Source organism: Spodoptera frugiperda, chromosome 5 (genome assembly GCF_023101765.2).
Source record: "Spodoptera frugiperda isolate SF20-4 chromosome 5, AGI-APGP_CSIRO_Sfru_2.0, whole genome shotgun sequence".
Lineage (NCBI taxonomy): Eukaryota > Metazoa > Arthropoda > Insecta > Lepidoptera > Noctuidae > Spodoptera > Spodoptera frugiperda.
Window position 1 is genome coordinate 4,596,272 of NC_064216.1, and position 19,153 is coordinate 4,615,424.

At 33.7% G+C, this 19,153-nt stretch overlaps 1 protein-coding gene across 4 annotated transcripts in view; it reads right to left on the minus strand.

The window, feature by feature from the left end:
- Positions 1 to 15,519: 15,519 nt before the first annotated feature.
- LOC118272116 (protein drumstick) overlaps positions 15,520 to 19,153 on the minus strand; it is a 30,604-nt gene continuing 26,970 nt past the window's right edge. For all 4 annotated transcript variants that reach the window (XM_035588465.2, XM_035588462.2, XM_050693628.1 and 1 more), the window contains exons 3-4: positions 17,491 to 17,565; positions 15,520 to 17,247 (exon numbers count right to left, since the gene is read on the minus strand). In XM_035588465.2, the coding sequence (XP_035444358.1) occupies positions 17,541 to 17,565 (25 nt within the window). In that variant the 3' untranslated portion in view covers positions 15,520 to 17,247; positions 17,491 to 17,540. The remainder of the gene's footprint in view (positions 17,248 to 17,490; positions 17,566 to 19,153) is intronic.

The following is a 19,153-nucleotide window of genomic DNA, read 5'->3' on the forward strand; positions in this document are numbered from 1 at the left end:
AACTAAAAGCCTTAAAAACCAACCACACTGCAACACAAAATCAACCTTTTCACATATAGACTAAGAGTCTATTCTCCTTTAATGGTAGCGCTAACTTGTCTTCTCCTTGGTCAAAAATAGCGGTCGCTACCGGTGTTACGTTGGCTGTTGTTGAAGTGATTATGGACTTTGTGTTTAATGCAGGTGGGTTGAATTTCAATAGTGTTTGTGTAGAATAAATTACTTAAGATGTTGACAAAGGCATTGGATGTGGTTTTCACGTGATTCGAATGTAAATGGAGAGTGAAAACACGCGGGTCAGAGTGTACCCCGTATTTAGAGGAGTTGTATTGTTCTCACAAATATGCATATTGCGAGCTGTCGCATCAGATACAAGACGTGTATTCTTATTTGTACTATGACTCGTCAATCTTGATACTTGAAAGGCGATGAGAGTAAAACAACATACTGTATTTGGGTATTGTTAAAATTATTCGTAGTTTTGCGTAGTACAGGTGTCACAGTGTTTCAATATATTAATTTAATTTTACAAAGTTTTGTAAGTAAAAGTAATAAATGCATGTGGCGTTACTTTGGTCTACATCAGAAAATAATTAAGATCTTATATAAAATAACTGATTTTATAATTTATACTCTACACATCTGTCATTTACTATTATATTATTTCAGAGGAACAAACGCTCTATATTACGTCATAATCTTTAACACATTTTTTGTTCAATAAAAATGATGTCATAAAAGTATCAAGACCACATCAGTCACACTATCCACATTGATTTAATAACATCAGCAGAGCCGATCGTTCGATTCCAAAATGCTTTTGATTTGCCGGGAAATTATAATAATCTGTCCCCGAAACAATGGTGGGTGTGGCCAACGCAGGCCGAGATCGGCCATTCATCGGTCCGTGTCGCGTCCGCCACGCATCTGCCACGTCCACGCCACGCGCACGCAACGCAAGCGCCACGCAAGCGCATTACACAATGACAGTGTTGGCGCTTGCTTCTCACACGGAATAATGATGAGATGTTTCATGTAATGTTTCTCGTAAGTCAAACAGAACGTATGGATGGCCATTAATTTTGATGGAATTACTTTTGTGAGAGGTCGCATGCCCGTTTATATTGCTCGGTACGATTTCGTATTTATTTTAAGTACATTACGTACGCATTGCGTTGGTCGAGTGATCGCAAGTGCGACTGCCGCGCAAGGGGTCTCGGGTTTGATTCCCGGGTCGGGCACAGTATTGCTGGGCTTTTTTCGGTTTTTCGAAAATTTCTCAGTAGTAGCACGGAGTCTGGCATTGTCCAGTATATGGCAATAGGCTCACCCCTTATTACATGGGACCTTAACACAAATGGTGAAAAGTGGGTGTACATTGTACAGTGGCATTAAGTGCCATATTGTGCACCTCTGCCTACCTCTTCGGGGATAAAAGGCGTGACGATACTATACGTACGTGTATTCTTATAAATGATCCACTTCTACGTACAAACGGAAATGATGAAACAACCAATCATTATTCCGCTTACCAATTCCTATCAGCAAAATGACTAACATATTTTTTTTACTTCGCGAATTTTCTCAAAAATTCCTCCGTCCAAATTTAAACGGTCACGTTTTCTATGTAGTTTCGAACAATTATCTATTATTCTATTATTTACTATACAAAGTTACTCAAAACGAGCAAAGGTCAAGCGGACGTTGAAATCCTGTCACGAACGTAGTTTTCAAACAAAAGGTGACTTTTGAAACAAGATGTACGGAACAAACATGTATTACTTCCCGTCCGGCGATTCAAAGAAATACGTTTTAAACTAGAATATATACAAGACATGACAAATAGAATATAATATGTATGTGTATATATTCTAGTCTTGTGTGACAAGACAAACAGTTTTAAGATTAGCGCCTTTGTTTAAATAAGTCTTCTTTCTTAAGCGCCGCTAAGTTTAATGAAGTGTAAGCTATGTTTTAACTGACTTCATGAAATGCATGTTGTTAGTTTAACCTGACTTACTTCATGCTTCGGCTCGACCGGAGTGATATTACGGCCTCACTGAAAACCGGCGTGATACAACGCTTGTGTTGTGTTTCGTTGTATGAGTGAGGTTACCGGAGGCCTAATTACCCCCATCCCCAATTTTCCCTAACAGAATTGATGAAGAAAAAGAACATGCTATGTAATTAATTACTCGATGAGCTTAATCCAATCACACAAAATTCTAATTTCGAATTACGATTCTTGTTTGTTTCACCTATTGCTGGTTATATAGCTTAGTTCATTCTTCACTGCTTAGTAATTTATATATTTAATAGAACGTATAAAATATCATGAAAAAAATTATCAAATATCTGAGTATTGCACTCAAATTTTATCAGATTCACATTTCAATATAATTTAATGAAATAAAATTATCAAAAATCAGTGTGTACATTGCTGTAATCAAAGAACTGCAAATGAAACAACATTTTAGACATTTAATGTACAGTCCACCAGCAAATCAACGTACTCCATCTATCAATTTTATTCATTGAATTTTCAACTTTATTATTTTGATATAAAAAGTCGAAAATCTAATGTAAAAACATGACAGACTGGAGTAGGTTGACGTGCTTGCGTCTGTACAAGACTATATATTTAAAGGGCCGCTCTTATGGGCCGTTTGTGATCTTGTGTTGTCTGTCGCCACGGTTACGGGTTTAGCAAAAGATTGCGCCTGCGACGATGGCGGTGTAGAGATGGGGTGTAGGGATGTTACTGTGTTCGTTTTATCGATAGTTTTAATATAAAATAATGTATTTTTAAATTGTAAACCTTAACACAAGTGTAGACAAATTGAAAAATTAAATACTTACTTTACGATACTTTCGTTTGCATTTTTTCATTTGAGTTATTTCTGAAATTTGCTCGATCGTGTAAATGTTTTGTTTTAATTCCATTAAAAAAGATTCAATGAAAATTGCCTAAATTAGATGTAAATACTTTTGAAAGTACAATAAAATCAATTACTTTCCACATATTGGAAACTGACATAAAATAAACATAAAAAACTAAGTCTATTATTAAGGCCCAAAGCTATTAAGCTATTCGATAAATATTACTTATTAAATTCATATTTAACCACATCAATCAGCTACACCATAATACTCGTTGGTACGTGACAATTAAATAATGTGCCATAAATAAAGAATGTAAAGAGGGCAAAGTATCCCCAAACCACAAACTCTAACCCAAAACACAACACTACACCATACACCCCACAAAAACCAAAACCTACAAACAAAATCAAACCATCGACATATCGATAAACCACAATCTTTGACGCAGCACATCTCTATATCGCCGCCGCCCACGCAGGTCGCGATCGTCGCTCGCGCCGCCCCGCGTTCGTGACATAACATCATGGGATCGTTCAATATCTTTCGCAACAGTCCCACATCCACAACCTTTGGACGTATCATTAAAACATACCCTTTAATCATAAATGATCCATAAACTTTGAGAACTTATGTATGGTCTATAGTACCTATCTTACTCATTTAGCTTAACCCTTGGTATGCCTGAAACGTAGATCTACGCGAAACAATAAGTAATGTATTTTTATTATGTCTCATATAATTATACCGACAGTCAAAAGGTTAAGAAAAAAACTGATAAGAGTGTTTCGATTGCAATCCAAATCGGGAAAGCGTTTTCGATTATGGATTAAGGGTCTTATGTTTATTAATCGTGTAACTAATGAAAGGAAACTGCTGCAGAAATTAATTTTGACGCTGTATTGTCGTTACATTGTTCTCACATATATATATAATAGGTAAATGATCAAATAATGTATCAGAGAGATATATCGATGGACTTTCGTGCTCGTTATTCTCCATTCGCGGCTACAATTTGGAACGAGCGTCTAGCTTCACTGACAGACAAACTGACGAACAGTTCAATTTTACGTTTCAAGGATTGAAAAAGTAACTAATTTTGGGTGGCTTTAAAAAATCTCGAACTACGAAAACTGCTTATATTGTTATTCGGATTATAATATAAATGCTACAAATAAATTGATATTCTTACGGTTAACAAAAAAAAAACAGAACAATTCAATACCATTTTACAAGCCAACTTTCTGGACTCTCAAACGATTGGAGCGATCAAAACTAAAAAGGCTGTTAACAAACATTGTATTTTTATAGCGGTCTATAACATAATCAATGAATATTGCATCACTACCCACAACTGACTTTTAAAAGACAATAAAATTTGTATTAATAAAACCATTACTGCGCCTATACTGTAGTTATTGAACGATGTTTAAAACTTATTTCGAGAATTTTTATACATAATTCCTACAAAAATTAGGAATAGGAAAGATTATTATTACATTTGTGCTTTTTGGCATTTTTGACGGAAAGGTATTTTGTACAATTGCATAAGTTTTAGCTTAAAAACTTGTAACTTAACCTAAGTATATTTCTAGATGCATTTAAAAGCATTTTCCTTATATTATCTCTCTTTACTTTTCGTCTACGTTTATTTTGCTAACCAATTACCTAACCTGAGGAGTTCTGCAGTCTTAAACTAACATCAATACAGCTTATAATTATAGTGGAATTTGTCCAAATACATATTTTACTCGGCACAAAGCAAACACACCAGACCACACCCAAAACTAGTCAACCAATGTCCCCAATAGAAGGAAAAACACACGCATATTAATGTCACCAGTTCATTCAGTCCCAATTACTGCATCCATTGACTGGCTAACAACGGTACCGTCCAGTCACAATATTGTAATATAATATCAGATCATTAAGGCACTTTAACACGGAAGTGTGTGGGTTTAAAACCACCGTATCTAAACTATAATTTGAGATCTGTCAGATGTTTTGGGGCCCGTTATACCTCTAGTAATCGCCGTGACGGAAATAATTGCTGTTAAGAACGATCATTTGTTAAACTATGACTTTTAATTGTTGACACGTGTGTTGTAGTTTATTTATAATGTGTTTCGTATGTGTGGGTGCTCCGAGTGCCAACTTTCTATTTGTTTTAGTCGCCATTGTTGTTAATTAGTTGCGATTTTTGATGTTGTAAGGCCTGGGTGGGCCCGTGGGTCCGGGCCGCTGTGTGGCCGTTTTGTAATAACTTTTAATCATACGTTTTGGTTTCAAACGTTGTTATTAGAATGCGATTTGTGGTTTGTAATGATAAAGAGTATACAGATGTATGTCATGTTATGTAAAGAATATAGCAAAGTTTTCTTTCGATCAATGAATGGAAATCCTTAGCTTTCTATAGCTGTGTCCCTTAATTCATATTTGTCGTATGCTATTGTAATTCTACACTAAACTAGAGATAGGTCTCAATTCAATTAGAAATCAAAAAGACAACACATAAAATCTAATCGTCCAAGATTCCTTCACAAATACCTACCTTAAAGAAAGAATTCAAAACATTGCATCCAAGACATCGTATAAAGTGCATCATTAAATTTAAAAATAACTTACCTGTTTAAAAGAAAGGGTTACGTTTGACAAAGAAGTTGCGATTGCAAAACATCGAAAACGTGTGAGGAGGTCAAAAGGCGTAAGTCTCGGCTTAAGTTCAATGAAATGTCAGCCTCACTGAGAGACTATGAACGGAACGTGCTATGGATAGATGAACGATGTTTTAGTTCAATCTCTGGGTAGAAACTTTAATCTGTAAAATAAATAAGTATCACAATATAAATTACCTACATGGATTACATAAATATCCCGTTTCGAGTTCTAATACTAGTATAAATGACCTATCATAACTGAAGTTCACTTTGTACCACACAAAGTATTGTAGTTAACACATTTTCGAATCATAGACTCTGAAATAAAACATAACGCCGCCTAGTTCTTGAATGGGATGTGTGATAGACGAGATTTGGAAGACAGCCAAAGGTTTGATGACACGACTACGCGACTTGTAATTTTTTTATGGAATAGGGGACAAACGAGCAGACGTGTCACCTGATGGTAAGCGATCAACGCCGCCCATGGACACTCGCAACACCAGAGGAAACACAAGCGCGTTGCTAGTATTGGCTCTTTTCTTAATTAATGTCATACTTGCTTTTGATCAAAACTTCGTACAAATCTTGGCATCAAAATTCAATAGAAGCTTCTATGAATTTACATCCAAAATAATGTGCGTATAATAACTTTCAACAAACAGCAGTTTCAGTAGTAGGCTGCCTATCTACCATTCAATAACTTTTCACTTAAAAGAAATGTGTATACAATGCTAAATAAAAGTTTTACTATTTTATTTGAAGACACTTTTCTTCATGTCAAACAAGGAACACAGGGAATAAGGATGGTCGAGCAGCTAACGTTGCTTGCACCCCATCATGTGGTACAACTAAGCTATTTATTCAATGGAGATATCGCTTCAGTTTCGCTTATACTGATAGTCATTTACATTGGTGTAGGGCTGGCTCTGAACTTGTAGTTGGTATCAATTAATAATGAGTTAGTTTTATGTAATCATACGTATAAGTTTGGCTTGCATCACAGTAGTTTGCTGCCAAACTAAATTAGATTTAAAACTCAAACTCAAATTATTTATTACATACATGTGAACATTTAGATCATACATAATTAGGGGCATTTGTCTCAAAATGTCTTTAAACTAAAGAAATACGTAAATGTAGGCATTTGAACACTTTCCGTCAATTATTTTAAACCCTATTTAACTATAGTGACCATATACCATATACAACAGGGAATTGTTATAGAGATAGTGAGTTACAAAGTCAAGTAAGACCGTCTCACAAATCAGAGTAATCAGCTGCGTTCTTAAAATACCAACCTGTAAAATATGAAAATCATTCATCAAACACCAATAACGGATCGTAACAATAAAATACCGATAACAATACCTCGATACAACCCTTCAACTGCGATCCGTAGTGAATGGGGGGCACTAAAGACCGTTCAATGGCCGAGCCGTGTCCGACACGTTGTACAACACTGCCCGTCGAACGTATGCAGTTGTGTCCCTGTTATTTATGCTGTCCTGGTACTTACTCCTCTTATTTTCGCTGTCCCATCTTAAAGAATTGACGTTTTCGTCGCTAAAATGGTAAGAGATTTTCGGTTTTTGGTTTGTTGTTTGGGAAGACGGTTGCTTTTTGCTTTGATTAAATGATACAGTTTATGAAAAGCTACGATATGATAAAATCTTAAACTTTTCAGTTTATCTTACTTTGCCTTTTTTAATGGGGGAAAAATCATCCAATGACTTCCCCGCCTCGGGCGAGGCGAGAGAAAATGTCAGATTCTTACTTGGACCCCCTCCTGATTTTCGAGCCAGAAGGTTAACCCGTTATCATACTTAGCATATTATGTATAAAGAATTCGCCTAGTACTTAGATAACTATGCGGAATTGACATTGATACAATCACGTATGTATCAGAAATAATAATAATTAGTAAACTAACTATTTAAAAGAGCATCAAGAAAGCAATGACAGATATGGTTCTCGTCTGAAGACAAAAGTTGTCCACAAAAAGATCTGACCAAGTAGAGAGAATAAATGACAATCATTTATTACATCGTTGTTACTTATTTAAAACCTCGTTCTCATTTCAAAAAGGATCCACAACTGAATAAACATTCTCATTTGCGAATGCATTCGAAAAATCTGTCACCGACTTCAAACCAATCTTTTTGAAAATTGGGTCACGTCAATATTGTGACTCGAAAAGTTTTCGAAAGTCAATTTCACGGGTTTCATTGGACCATAACTTCTGACGAAGTGTTATGATCTCGTGACAAATGATTGAACTAATCATTCGTGTGCATTGGAACTAGAATGTAGTTCAGAACATACATAACTTTACGCCTGTCTGCCATGGGGGTAAGCAGAGCCAATGGATCGCCAATTTTCTACTTATTACGGGACCTTCTATGGGATTTTTTGTAAAATTTTTGACACTAATTCGATCACCGCGATCGTTGCGATATTTCAGGCAACAATTCTACACATCAAGATTCTCAAGAGAAGATCGTCAAGATTTTCTTTTACGTATTCATACTTTTCTAATATCTCCATTTCTTCAACCATGATAATTAATCCTTCATCTACACCTCTAAGAGAAGCTTTCCAGAAACCTCATATTACAATCTTCTACCAAAAAGTTCAAAATAGGATCTAAAAACTTTTGTAGCTCCATGTTGTACAACAGATGTGCCTACACAATGTAACACAATCTGATTTAGTGAGCATTGAATTTCTTCTATCGACATGTGATACAAGTTATTTCTTGCTCCTATATGCTATTGTATGACATATAGATAAAGGATCGAAATGACTGAAGATTTTGTTTTGCTTTCTATAGATTTTACTGCACTGTCGGCATAGTGTTCGGCTGATTTGCAATATAAAAAATACGGATTCAAGTTTAGATTTGAGGCATACAAATTGTTTTATATCTGGTGAGACATACTAAATTAGTTATTATGTTATCGGCTTACTCATGCCTCTAGCATGGCTTGAAACTAGTCGAGTTTCTCGTCAGTTACGTGATTATTCACGTAACGTCGATAAAATAATAATGAACATACAAGTAGTGTTTGGAAACCCAATCACAACGCAAGAGAAAATCTTAATACAATTCAACATTAGACTAAAAAACATATTTAATAACTGATCCACCTAAAACACCATAAAACCAACACAAATAATTGCCAAAACCACAGATGAATGGAAACAACGCAATTAGCTAAAACCGCAAACAAATGAATGAACTAATTTAGCGCAGATTCCTTAAACTAGCATGTCACACGCGAACCATTCTCAAAAACTTTACCACGTAATTCATCTTCGTTCATTCAGTTCCGTTCGTTCCGTTCGTCAATTCATCTCCCTTCATTCATTATTGTTCATTGATACAGTTTAATTAGTTTGCGGTCAACACCACGAGTCATAATTACTAGAAAAATTGCCAATTACAATAGCAATTATCACAATAGCAGTTGAGTTTTGTTATTTAAATTGATTTTATTTTTGGTGATGAACTTTGGTGTAGGTATTGGAAATTCCGTAGTTTTTGCAGCCTAGCAAAAAGTGCTAAATAATTTGTTCTTTTGGAATAGATTCTAGGGTTAGGTTAGGTAGGTAGGGTTAACTCTAGAACCTATTTCAAGGTGTCTGTCAAGGCAGCCCGCAACACTTTTGAAGAATGTGTTTCTCTCACCCTCTTACCCATGTGTGTACAGGACACTGGGGTGGGTTTTACTCAGTAAGAGTGTGACGGTCCCTTTCGTCCTTTCCAGGCGAGGGGGGCTCCATGAGGATTTCCCACCTTGGGATCCACAAAAAAAACATACTCAACACGTACAACATGTTTAAGCTTTTTATATTCTAGGTATACATGTCATTCTTGTTCTAGCAATTGCGTCTAAAAAGATCTGATTCTTTCTTCGATTAAAAAATAACGACTTCTGTTAATTTAACCTCAACACTTTTTGCAAAGCAATCATTTATTTTTGTTCTCAAAACCCCATCAAAAATTCAACCATTCATACCTTCCATTGACTAACAAACTGTCATTCATAGTTCCTTCCATACACATACAGAAAACTAATTAATTTGCGGTTACCAACCCGTAAAACGAACAAACGATTGATAAATTCTAAAACAAAATCGATTAGAATCGATGAATTAACTCCTACTAATTGTATAACGAATCGCTTTCAAATTTTCAACAATAAATATTGGTTCTAAGAAATTGTTTATAGATGGAACTATAAATACGTTTTGTGTTAGAGGTATTGTTTTTGATTGAAGAATAGAAGCTTGTATAGGTGTTATGTTTTGTCGGATTTTATTAAATTCCAATATTAAAGGTTTCTACAGTATTTTTGATTCTTGTATTCATACTTACTGCGTCCCATCGTGGCTTCACATCACATTAACAGCCTATTAAATGGCAACTGCTGACCAAAGGCCTCTTCTCAAACGGAGAAGGTTTTAGCACTAATCGCCACGCTTGCTCAATGCAGGTTGGCAATTTCAAACTTATAATTAGAAATTAAAAGCCCAGGTTTCCTCTCGATATTTTCCTTCACCGTTTGTCAGTGGTGTCTGAATAATATTAGAAAGTACCATAGTAGTTTTGGTATTTGGTAGATTTCGAACCCTTATGCATGAGAAGCGGTCCTTAAACCTCAGAGCCACCACAACATGTAAGTTTATCGCTAAAATCTAATTCTAACTTACTTTCAATAACCCATACTACCTAATCATTAGAATACTCACTCCAATTACACACCAATTAACAGCATTTCACTACAAAAGTTACACGTATAACCTCAGGACATACCAAGTTAGAAGACAATATGTGTGAACTAGTCTCATTAGTATCGAGTCGCCCACACTCGCCCACGTACCGACCAATGCTCGACCACTTATTATGATATTATAGTATGCTATTCTAGTATAAAATGTAGGCAATCGTCGATGGAAGTGTTTGGTAGTAAGAAAGTATAATATTTGTCTCAAGTAATTAATACTTCTAATATAAATAAAGTTGATTTTGGATTGCAGTGACCTTATTGCTTTCAAGAAAAATTGAATTATTTTTAATGGATTACGAGTTAAAGAATCATTCGTAACTGTGGGTGAAAACTGAATGAAATTTTCTATCGTGTCAGCAACGTCTGTAACTGCAACGTCACGCCTTTGATCCCCGAAGGGGTAGGCAGAGGTGCACATTACAGCACGTAACGCCACTGTACAAAGTACACCTACTTTCCACTATATGTGTTATAACTCCCATGTAATAGAGGGTGAGCCTATTGCTACTACTGAAAAAAAATCGAAAAACCGAAAAACGCCCAACAATGCTTTGCCCGACCAGGAAATTACACCCGAGACCCTTTGCCCGGCAGTCGCACTTACGATCACTGTTCTTCTTGAGCAGTACAAATAGAAGAGTTTTTAAATCAGAACTTCGATCAAAAGTCTATTTATACAAACAAACAAAAACAGAACATACTTATCATAATACATATAAAATTATATAATCAAAATTACGATCATAGCTATAAAATCGAAGCAATCACAGAAACTATAACGTGAATGATCACGGGAGTCTCTATACATATTTTAGTGACATTATAACCTAATGAGGAACGCCATATAAAATAAATGTTATATTTATAACCAGTCTAAATCAATAGTATTATCATATTAAAGAAATTTTCCAGTGAAAGAGATGATATAAGCTAAATATAAATAAAGATATCTATTTTTATATCAACATCAAAAATCCCTCTAAGACGAATAAAAGTTTTAAGAAAAATATAAAAAAATAAAATTGCTAAGTCTTTAAATAACAATGTCTTATCCACGGAAAAATAGATAATGTGCCAGTCTTATGACACTTTTGTAACAATGCTTTATTTTCTCGTCTGTATTTTTGCTAATTTAGTTCTTCAGTAAAATGGAATGAAACATTTTCGACCAATCAACCTGGGAAAAAGGGCTTACAGAGAGTTTTCAATAACAAAAGCCACTCTGTTCCCGGATAAACTTTCCGAAATACATGTGCATAGCAATATATAAATAGTGAAACAAAGCTAGCTATTTGTAATTTTGTCGGGACGCAACGGTTGCCTTCCGCGTATTGTCTGATTGCGCCGTGAGCGAAATTAGCGCGATACCGACACTTCGTGTGTTTGTTTTTGTTCGATTCAAACGTCTTGGGAAGTCTGGACGCGATAGAAATAGTGTGGATAGGGAATTTAGTGATTATTTTCTGGAAATTATACTGTGAAAAATAAAACACATCTTATATTCACTTAACATTGGTATATAAATCATGTCATGAAATGATGGAGAATGTTTGTGTTGCTTAATTAAAAAATTACTTACGCATTTGTATTTTTAAATAGCTTTGAAACGCTGCGCTGAAATATGGCGAGCAAGGGTAACTCGCCGCCTTACCGGAACCACACCCGTGCGTAAGGCGCCTCGACTTCTTCGCGCGCCTCAAAGAGCCATCAGACCACTACAGATTGGGCCCAATAGGGCTGATGCCTGATTCGGAGCTGCGGAATAGGTATAACCTAGCAGGTTTAATGGGTGCCGGCTCAAAACACTGGAGTAGGAGCGGGGTGCTTTTTAGTCAGTAATAGTCTGACACTCCCTCTTGCCTCGCTCAAGGCGGGAGAAGTCATTGAATGATTTTTCCCCATCTAATAAAGGCTACAGAAACAATCTTTCCCATTGCATACTGTGTACTTAAATGTCAATCCCTTCTCAATAATAAAATTGATCTGTCAACCACAAAAGCAATTTTCAACTACAACAAACAATTCTAAGCAAACATCAGCTTCACTTAAATTATATTAGTATGTATGTATGATACAGAGTTTTGCTATTCACGATCTGAAGCACTTATCCCGCCTACGAGCACTTTGCTTCGAACACATGTAACAACTTTACAAAGATAAGTCGATGCACCTGAATTATTAACACGTGATTGTTGTCACATCAGACCACACTGCCTAGTTCCTAAGCTTTTAAGGAAATTGGATTTTGTTAACATATCAATTTAATATGGGAGAAAATTTTGGTGTGGTGTAATTTAAAGAAGATCTATATTTATGTCAATGCTTTTTCTTCTTCTCTAGGTGGACCTGATGCCTCCCTGGTGCCTGCTGATGACGACCACCACGATGCTGGACAAATGGATTCAAAATCACAATTTATTTATGTTTTTCTCTTAAAGTTCTTTGATACTCACTTTTGTTCTAGATATTATAACCTATTTACGTAAGTTAGTTATAAGTACATACATGTTTATAAGTTACCTCATTTTATCTTTCCCAACCTAGGTGATATGGTCTCTAAGGGACAAAGCCCTTTAAATAAATGAAAAAAAAAACTTACTCACATGCACTTTTGTCTATCACTATATTCTAGACAACTCTGTTCAATATGAAATTAATACAAGTATATCTAATCCAAATTAAGTCTTCCTTTCTTTAGTTCTTCTTGTGGTATATCGTATACCATGAGTAAAAGTGCAGTCGGTAGCTCCATACAACTCTATGGGGTTGAAGTGTGAACTCGTGACAACAAGGACCATAGCGATACTCCCCTGTCTTCACTACACTGTTCCATGTTACCTTTAAGTTTAAACATAGTACCGTATATACCTACATCTATTTTGATAACTACTTTGTGCAGTCCAACTATCTTTTATAACTTGGTAATGTAGGCTGATGTCAGACTGTTTATGGCTTCATCAAATAATAAACCGCCAGTTAATGAACCCTTTACCTTAATCCTTATAAATAAGAATGAATTCACTTTAAAATAGTATAATATGTAGGTGACAAGCTTATTCCTAGACTTCGAAAACAATAATAATTCAAAACTCTCCATGCTATTTATTATATTACCGGAAATTTCGAAAATAAACAAAAAAGAGACACTGTATTAACTAAAAAACATAATAGGTTTACTCACGTATTCTTAATGGTGAAAATCATCCCAATTTAAAGACCATATCTAAAATCTCATACACAAGAACTACGAGTAACATGCATGCAAACTCTGTCAACACGCAAGAAATTTCTTTGCAAACATAACCAAGACCAATAAGGATCCAACTACAAAAATAAGTAGAAGAAAAACTACAACAAAAATAAACCCTTCATTAATGTACCATTAAAAACTGTGCCGTGGGAAACTAAGGTGAGTTAGAGAATAAAAATTCAGCTTTCTCGCTTGCTCGGCTTCCGTTGGGTGACCTAAGATACGATCTGAGATGACCGATATGAGTCGCAAAACGAGGGGCTGACTCACGTTATGTTTCATAGAAGACGGATGCTGCGTATTGCTCAATTGAGGATTCTGTGGCTTGTACGACATTACATTATACTTTACTTTGTAAACGTTGGGTAATATCTTTAAGAGATTGTTTGGCTTTGTTTAGATCTGAAAAGGTCTTGGGATATTTTAGGGTCTAGTAGAAACTCCTAGACTGTTATCTTCATGAGAATATTTATAGTCTCTGTGTATGTGTCTTATTGTAGACAAATTAATTTACAAACTTTTGCTACGTAATATATTTAGTAGTTTCATACCAACTCATCATTACTTACTAATCAATCTTCTTCATCTACATAATCATTTACAACTCTATTATAACTTTTATCACAGCTAAAATCATCTCCATTACCCATATCAACATTCTCACCTACTTCACCTGTTTCATCATCTCGATCATTAATATCTGTGTATTAATCATCGCGTGATACATTTTCTGTATCATATCAACACCAATCCGTATCATTACGTACACATCGAGACAGCTATGAGTAACCGCAGCCCCGCCGTCTGGCTGCCACTGCGTTACGCACGCGAACCTGTTCAGACAAGTCCGATGTAACTTGTATGGAATTTACGCACTAGCTATACGTGAATACGTGCCATTTTTATTTGAAACTGTTGGTTTTAGGTCGTCTTGGACGGAGATAGTAATATGTATATTAAAAAATTGGAAATGTTCATGTCCATTTTCACTTGTCCTGCTATCAGTCCAATTTTTATTGCCTTATCAAAATATTTACAATGAAGCGTTGCTATCTTACCCTTTCTTTTCTACAAGTCCCCAACCAATCAGCCAATACTAGTTTTATAAACAAAACTTTTCATAAAATCATACATCCAAATTCTTTCAACTATTACAAACTTCTTAATCAAAAACCACATCAATGATTTTCCTGATCTCACTTTAGTAATCAAAGCTCTTTGCATACCCAAAGAACTTACTCGCAATACACGATAAAACCAATCAACAACGTCAGTCATCGAAAAAACAGTCTGTAGTTCCATTGTCAAACTCGTTTTTCTTATTAGAAATTGACGTCATCGTTCTAAGTAATACTAATTCTAGTTTATATTTCACAATATTATATGTATAATGGTAGTCTATTACTAATATAGCCTATATCACTTCCCCAGCTTCTGTGTTACTCTTATCCAAACCGGTTTCTGTATCTACCGTATCTAGTGCTTTACTAGCTTATTTACTTTATACTATTAGCTGATTGACTTTAATTGTTTGTTCGCCATCTTCTTTTTTAACGTCTTCTATTTCTTTGATTGTGTTTTGTTTGTTGTCTTTACGATTTGCATTTTAGAGGTGAAGATTTGATAATTGTATAAATGTTATTTGTTAATCAGTTTGTTTTTTCTTTCTTTTTTATCCGTAATATACCATCAGCTCGTTTATTTTTATTTATTTTTCTCAGAATTGAATTTCAACTTCAACTAAGCTTTAAAATAAAACTAGCTTTATCTATCGGCTTTGCTTGGGTTCTCGTGGGATGAAAAGTATTCTATCACAAAAGCTGCTATGTATGACTCTCCAACCTCTTAACTATTTACAGACAAACAAACAAGCTCTCGCTTTTATAATATTTGTAAGGATAACTAAGAGTAAGGATAAACGCCAATAAACCAACAACAATTTCTAATTAATCAATCATTTATTACCATTGATCTACACAATGTAATGGAATACATACATATATAAAAAAATACTCAAAAATGTTATATTTTTACATCTAAATCTATATCAAAAATATGGCTAATGACAGAGCTGTTACTCTATCTTTATTGGCACATGGAATATCTATTAACCAAATCTAGATACATTTTAAATTTTATTAAAGCACAATAATTAATTAAGCAAAATTTTATTAGGTGTCTTTTATGACAGTTAATATATAATGTATTTATATATCGCGTATAAAGACAGCGCTTTAAAAAAATATGTCAAACGTTAAAATAGAGAAAATTTCAAAAAAACTTTGCATTTACTTCGCGCTAATGTCGAAATACAGCAAAGCTGTGAACCGGGATACATAAGTTTATCGATTTAATTATCTCAATTATACAATAAAAAATGAATAAATTTATCCATTAAAAATCTATTTTTTAGGACATACTTTGATTGGAATGTGTGTGAAAATTTTTAGTTTTTTATGGAAATAAAAACATTGAGATCGCTAAATCAAAGTTAAATAGACTTAAAAACTATAACTAAACATAATCGCTGTCTTAATTAACGATTTTGATGTGCGTGGATATAAAAAGCGTTAATAATGACATTTAAAAATATATTCCAATCATCATTTCCATTATTTAATTCACGGTTTACTTGCAAAGGCATTAATTTCTTAAAAACTGTATGTAATTACATTACAATTTTTAATAAAGATATTACAATAAAAAAATCACTGGGATTTTTTTGTTTATTTATTTATGAACGCTTCATAAATAAACCATGAATTAATAATTTTTAATCCAACATAAATTTCTTTACTACCCATACGTTTTCTAGGTATTAGGAACAACCCTCATAATATACATTAATTTAAGCGATACATGGAATGTTATACTTAAGCTAGAATTAATTAAAAATAAATAAAACATATACGGAATGAACCGTCCTGTCAAATAATCAACTGTCCGCAAAAAAATATTGAGAAGTCTTGATTTTAGAACTGTAATATTATTTTAAAGTTAATTTATATTTTGTAATAACTTTAAAATAACACATGGACATACGTTCTACGTATTAGGAAGTAATAACAATATTTTTTTTAAATATAATATAAATATTATTTTACATTAAAATATATCTAAGCAGTTAAGCTGTAAATGCTACCATCACTTATCCTAATAAATACTATTTACAAAATCACCAGAATGTTTTTTTTTTTACGTTTACCAATTTAGAATTTTGAAAAAAGTATTTTTTTGCAGTAGGATCACTCTCGTTAGTTATTTTTTTTAACATTTACAAAATTTTGAATTAACGAAACCATGTTATTTAAAACATTACACTACAATTTTCTTTTTCAATCAAACAAAATTTCAAGTATCACAAAAAATAATATTAAATAAAAAAAAAACATAAACAAGAGCGACCCCACTGGTCAGAATATCACAAAGTTGTAGTCAAAAAAGTTTTTTACGAGAGAAGAGTTATGGAGGCCGAAATTTACAAAGAATAAAATCCAAAACATTGCAATATCCCATTCTGGCGGTGTTACTGACGAAGCACGAATACTGTTATGTAAAGTTGGAGCCCACAGGTGGAACGGGCGCTGATGACGTCATAAGCCTTCGTGACGTATTCGATCACCATCGTAAGTACATGGTCTCCTTGTTAGGGTTGTAATGGATTTCTCTGTAACAAAAAATAACCTATTAGGAAAATCTACAAAGAAAAAATCTTTATCAATCTGTCCAAAACTCCAGAAATGGTTAATATTTAATGCTTGTAGGGTCTTAAAATGGCACGATCAAATGTTTTTTTTTGTCATCATCATATTTTGCGGTCCTCCTCTATGATCGTACTCAGTTGTGTTGATCAGTGATGATGTTTTGTGACATAAACAGGTAAAAATGTATTTATTAAATGAATTCTTACTCTATTTGTGTAAGAGAGACCGCTGTAGTAGGATCGTGCTTCCATCACCTTCACCGCCACAAGCATTGACTACATCTACAACAATTAAGAAAAAAACATGTTAAAACAGTTAAAAGTAAAATAAAAACACCCTATTAAAAAACCAACCTCCTTAACAAAATTAAGTAAAGAAAAAACAAAAACTTAGTAAAATATAAAAAAATAAAAACACACATGCTTCCAAAATTAAAAATATGAGACCATAGTGCAAAAAAAAATACAACGGGTGTGTTTAAAATTTAAAAACTGTGATTAGTGTAAAATTATTTGGAAGTGCACCGTTCTTAGTTTTACAGTTATGAAACCTTACAAACTAAAATTAATATAAAAAAAATAGGAAAGATTAAAACATTCGGTTCTTAAAAATACCGTAAGAAAACAGTTAACAAAACATAAACATTGTATGGCTTTAAAAGATTACGTTGACTTTCTAAGAAAAGGTCTAAAATTATAGTTATACTCCTAAACCCTAAAATAAGATTAAGAATTTAGCTCCGAGATCAGAATCCCTTTTTTAGACATCCCTGTACCGGCAACAAAGGAGGGGTTAACTTTTTAAACGGCTTAACGTCAAACTTCTGAGTTCTTAATTTAAAATAAACCGTCTTACTGCAAAAAGTTTGCATTTGAAACAACAAACCTTTACAGATGTTTATTTGTTTTTTTTTCAATTTAACGTAGAAGCAACCGTTGCTATTTCTTAAAAAAATACCATTCAAATTTTGCCGAAGAATTATTCATTATAAAAAAAAGAAACGTTAAATGTTTTTAAAAAAGGAACTAATGGAAAATGGCTGCCATGGAATTCAATGTTATTAGAAACAAAAAGAAACCTGTTTATCTATTAATATCTATGTCCATTCAATCTATGTTCATTTTATTGTTTTCGCCAATTTAGTTTCAAAATATTTGATCAGGCAACACAAAAACAAGGGTGATTAAAAAAGTTTTCGAGCGTGTAAGTGTCATCAATTCAACGTTTTAATTATGCGAAGTCGTGATGGAGATATTAAAATGTCCGAGAACTCGTATCGGGTGTTAAAAGATTTTTTCTTCGCGAAAAAAATACACAACATTGTTTTTTGATTGAATAAACACCCGAAACGGACGCGGAATCAAATTAATTGTCATTAACTTTAAGATCCTTGATCACTTCGTTAAATATTGCGAAAATACATGAACGAATCCGAAATATGTACATTTTAAGATTTAATTTATAAAAATGAAGTCACGGTCTTTATTGGGAGTTACGAAATTAATGGATTTTTGGCGTTCATTGAAAAATGAACCTTATGTACCTATCCAATATAACCTAATGTTGTTGTGAATAAAATTCATATAAATTATATTAAAAATCGATTGTTTGATCTTCATTTGATGAGCTAATGTTTTAATACTAGGTCACCTTGACACTAAACTTACCTACTAGAACGATCTAAAAATCTTCAGAATACATTAAGACAAGATAACACCTGTTTTACACAAAATAAAAAGACGGCAAACACAAATATTGAATAAATTTATCTTTTAACAGCAATACTACTAAGATAATACCTACGTAACCAATACTGTTTATGGAAATTTTATCTTTAATACCGACTATATATGTAACCATTTCAAATAT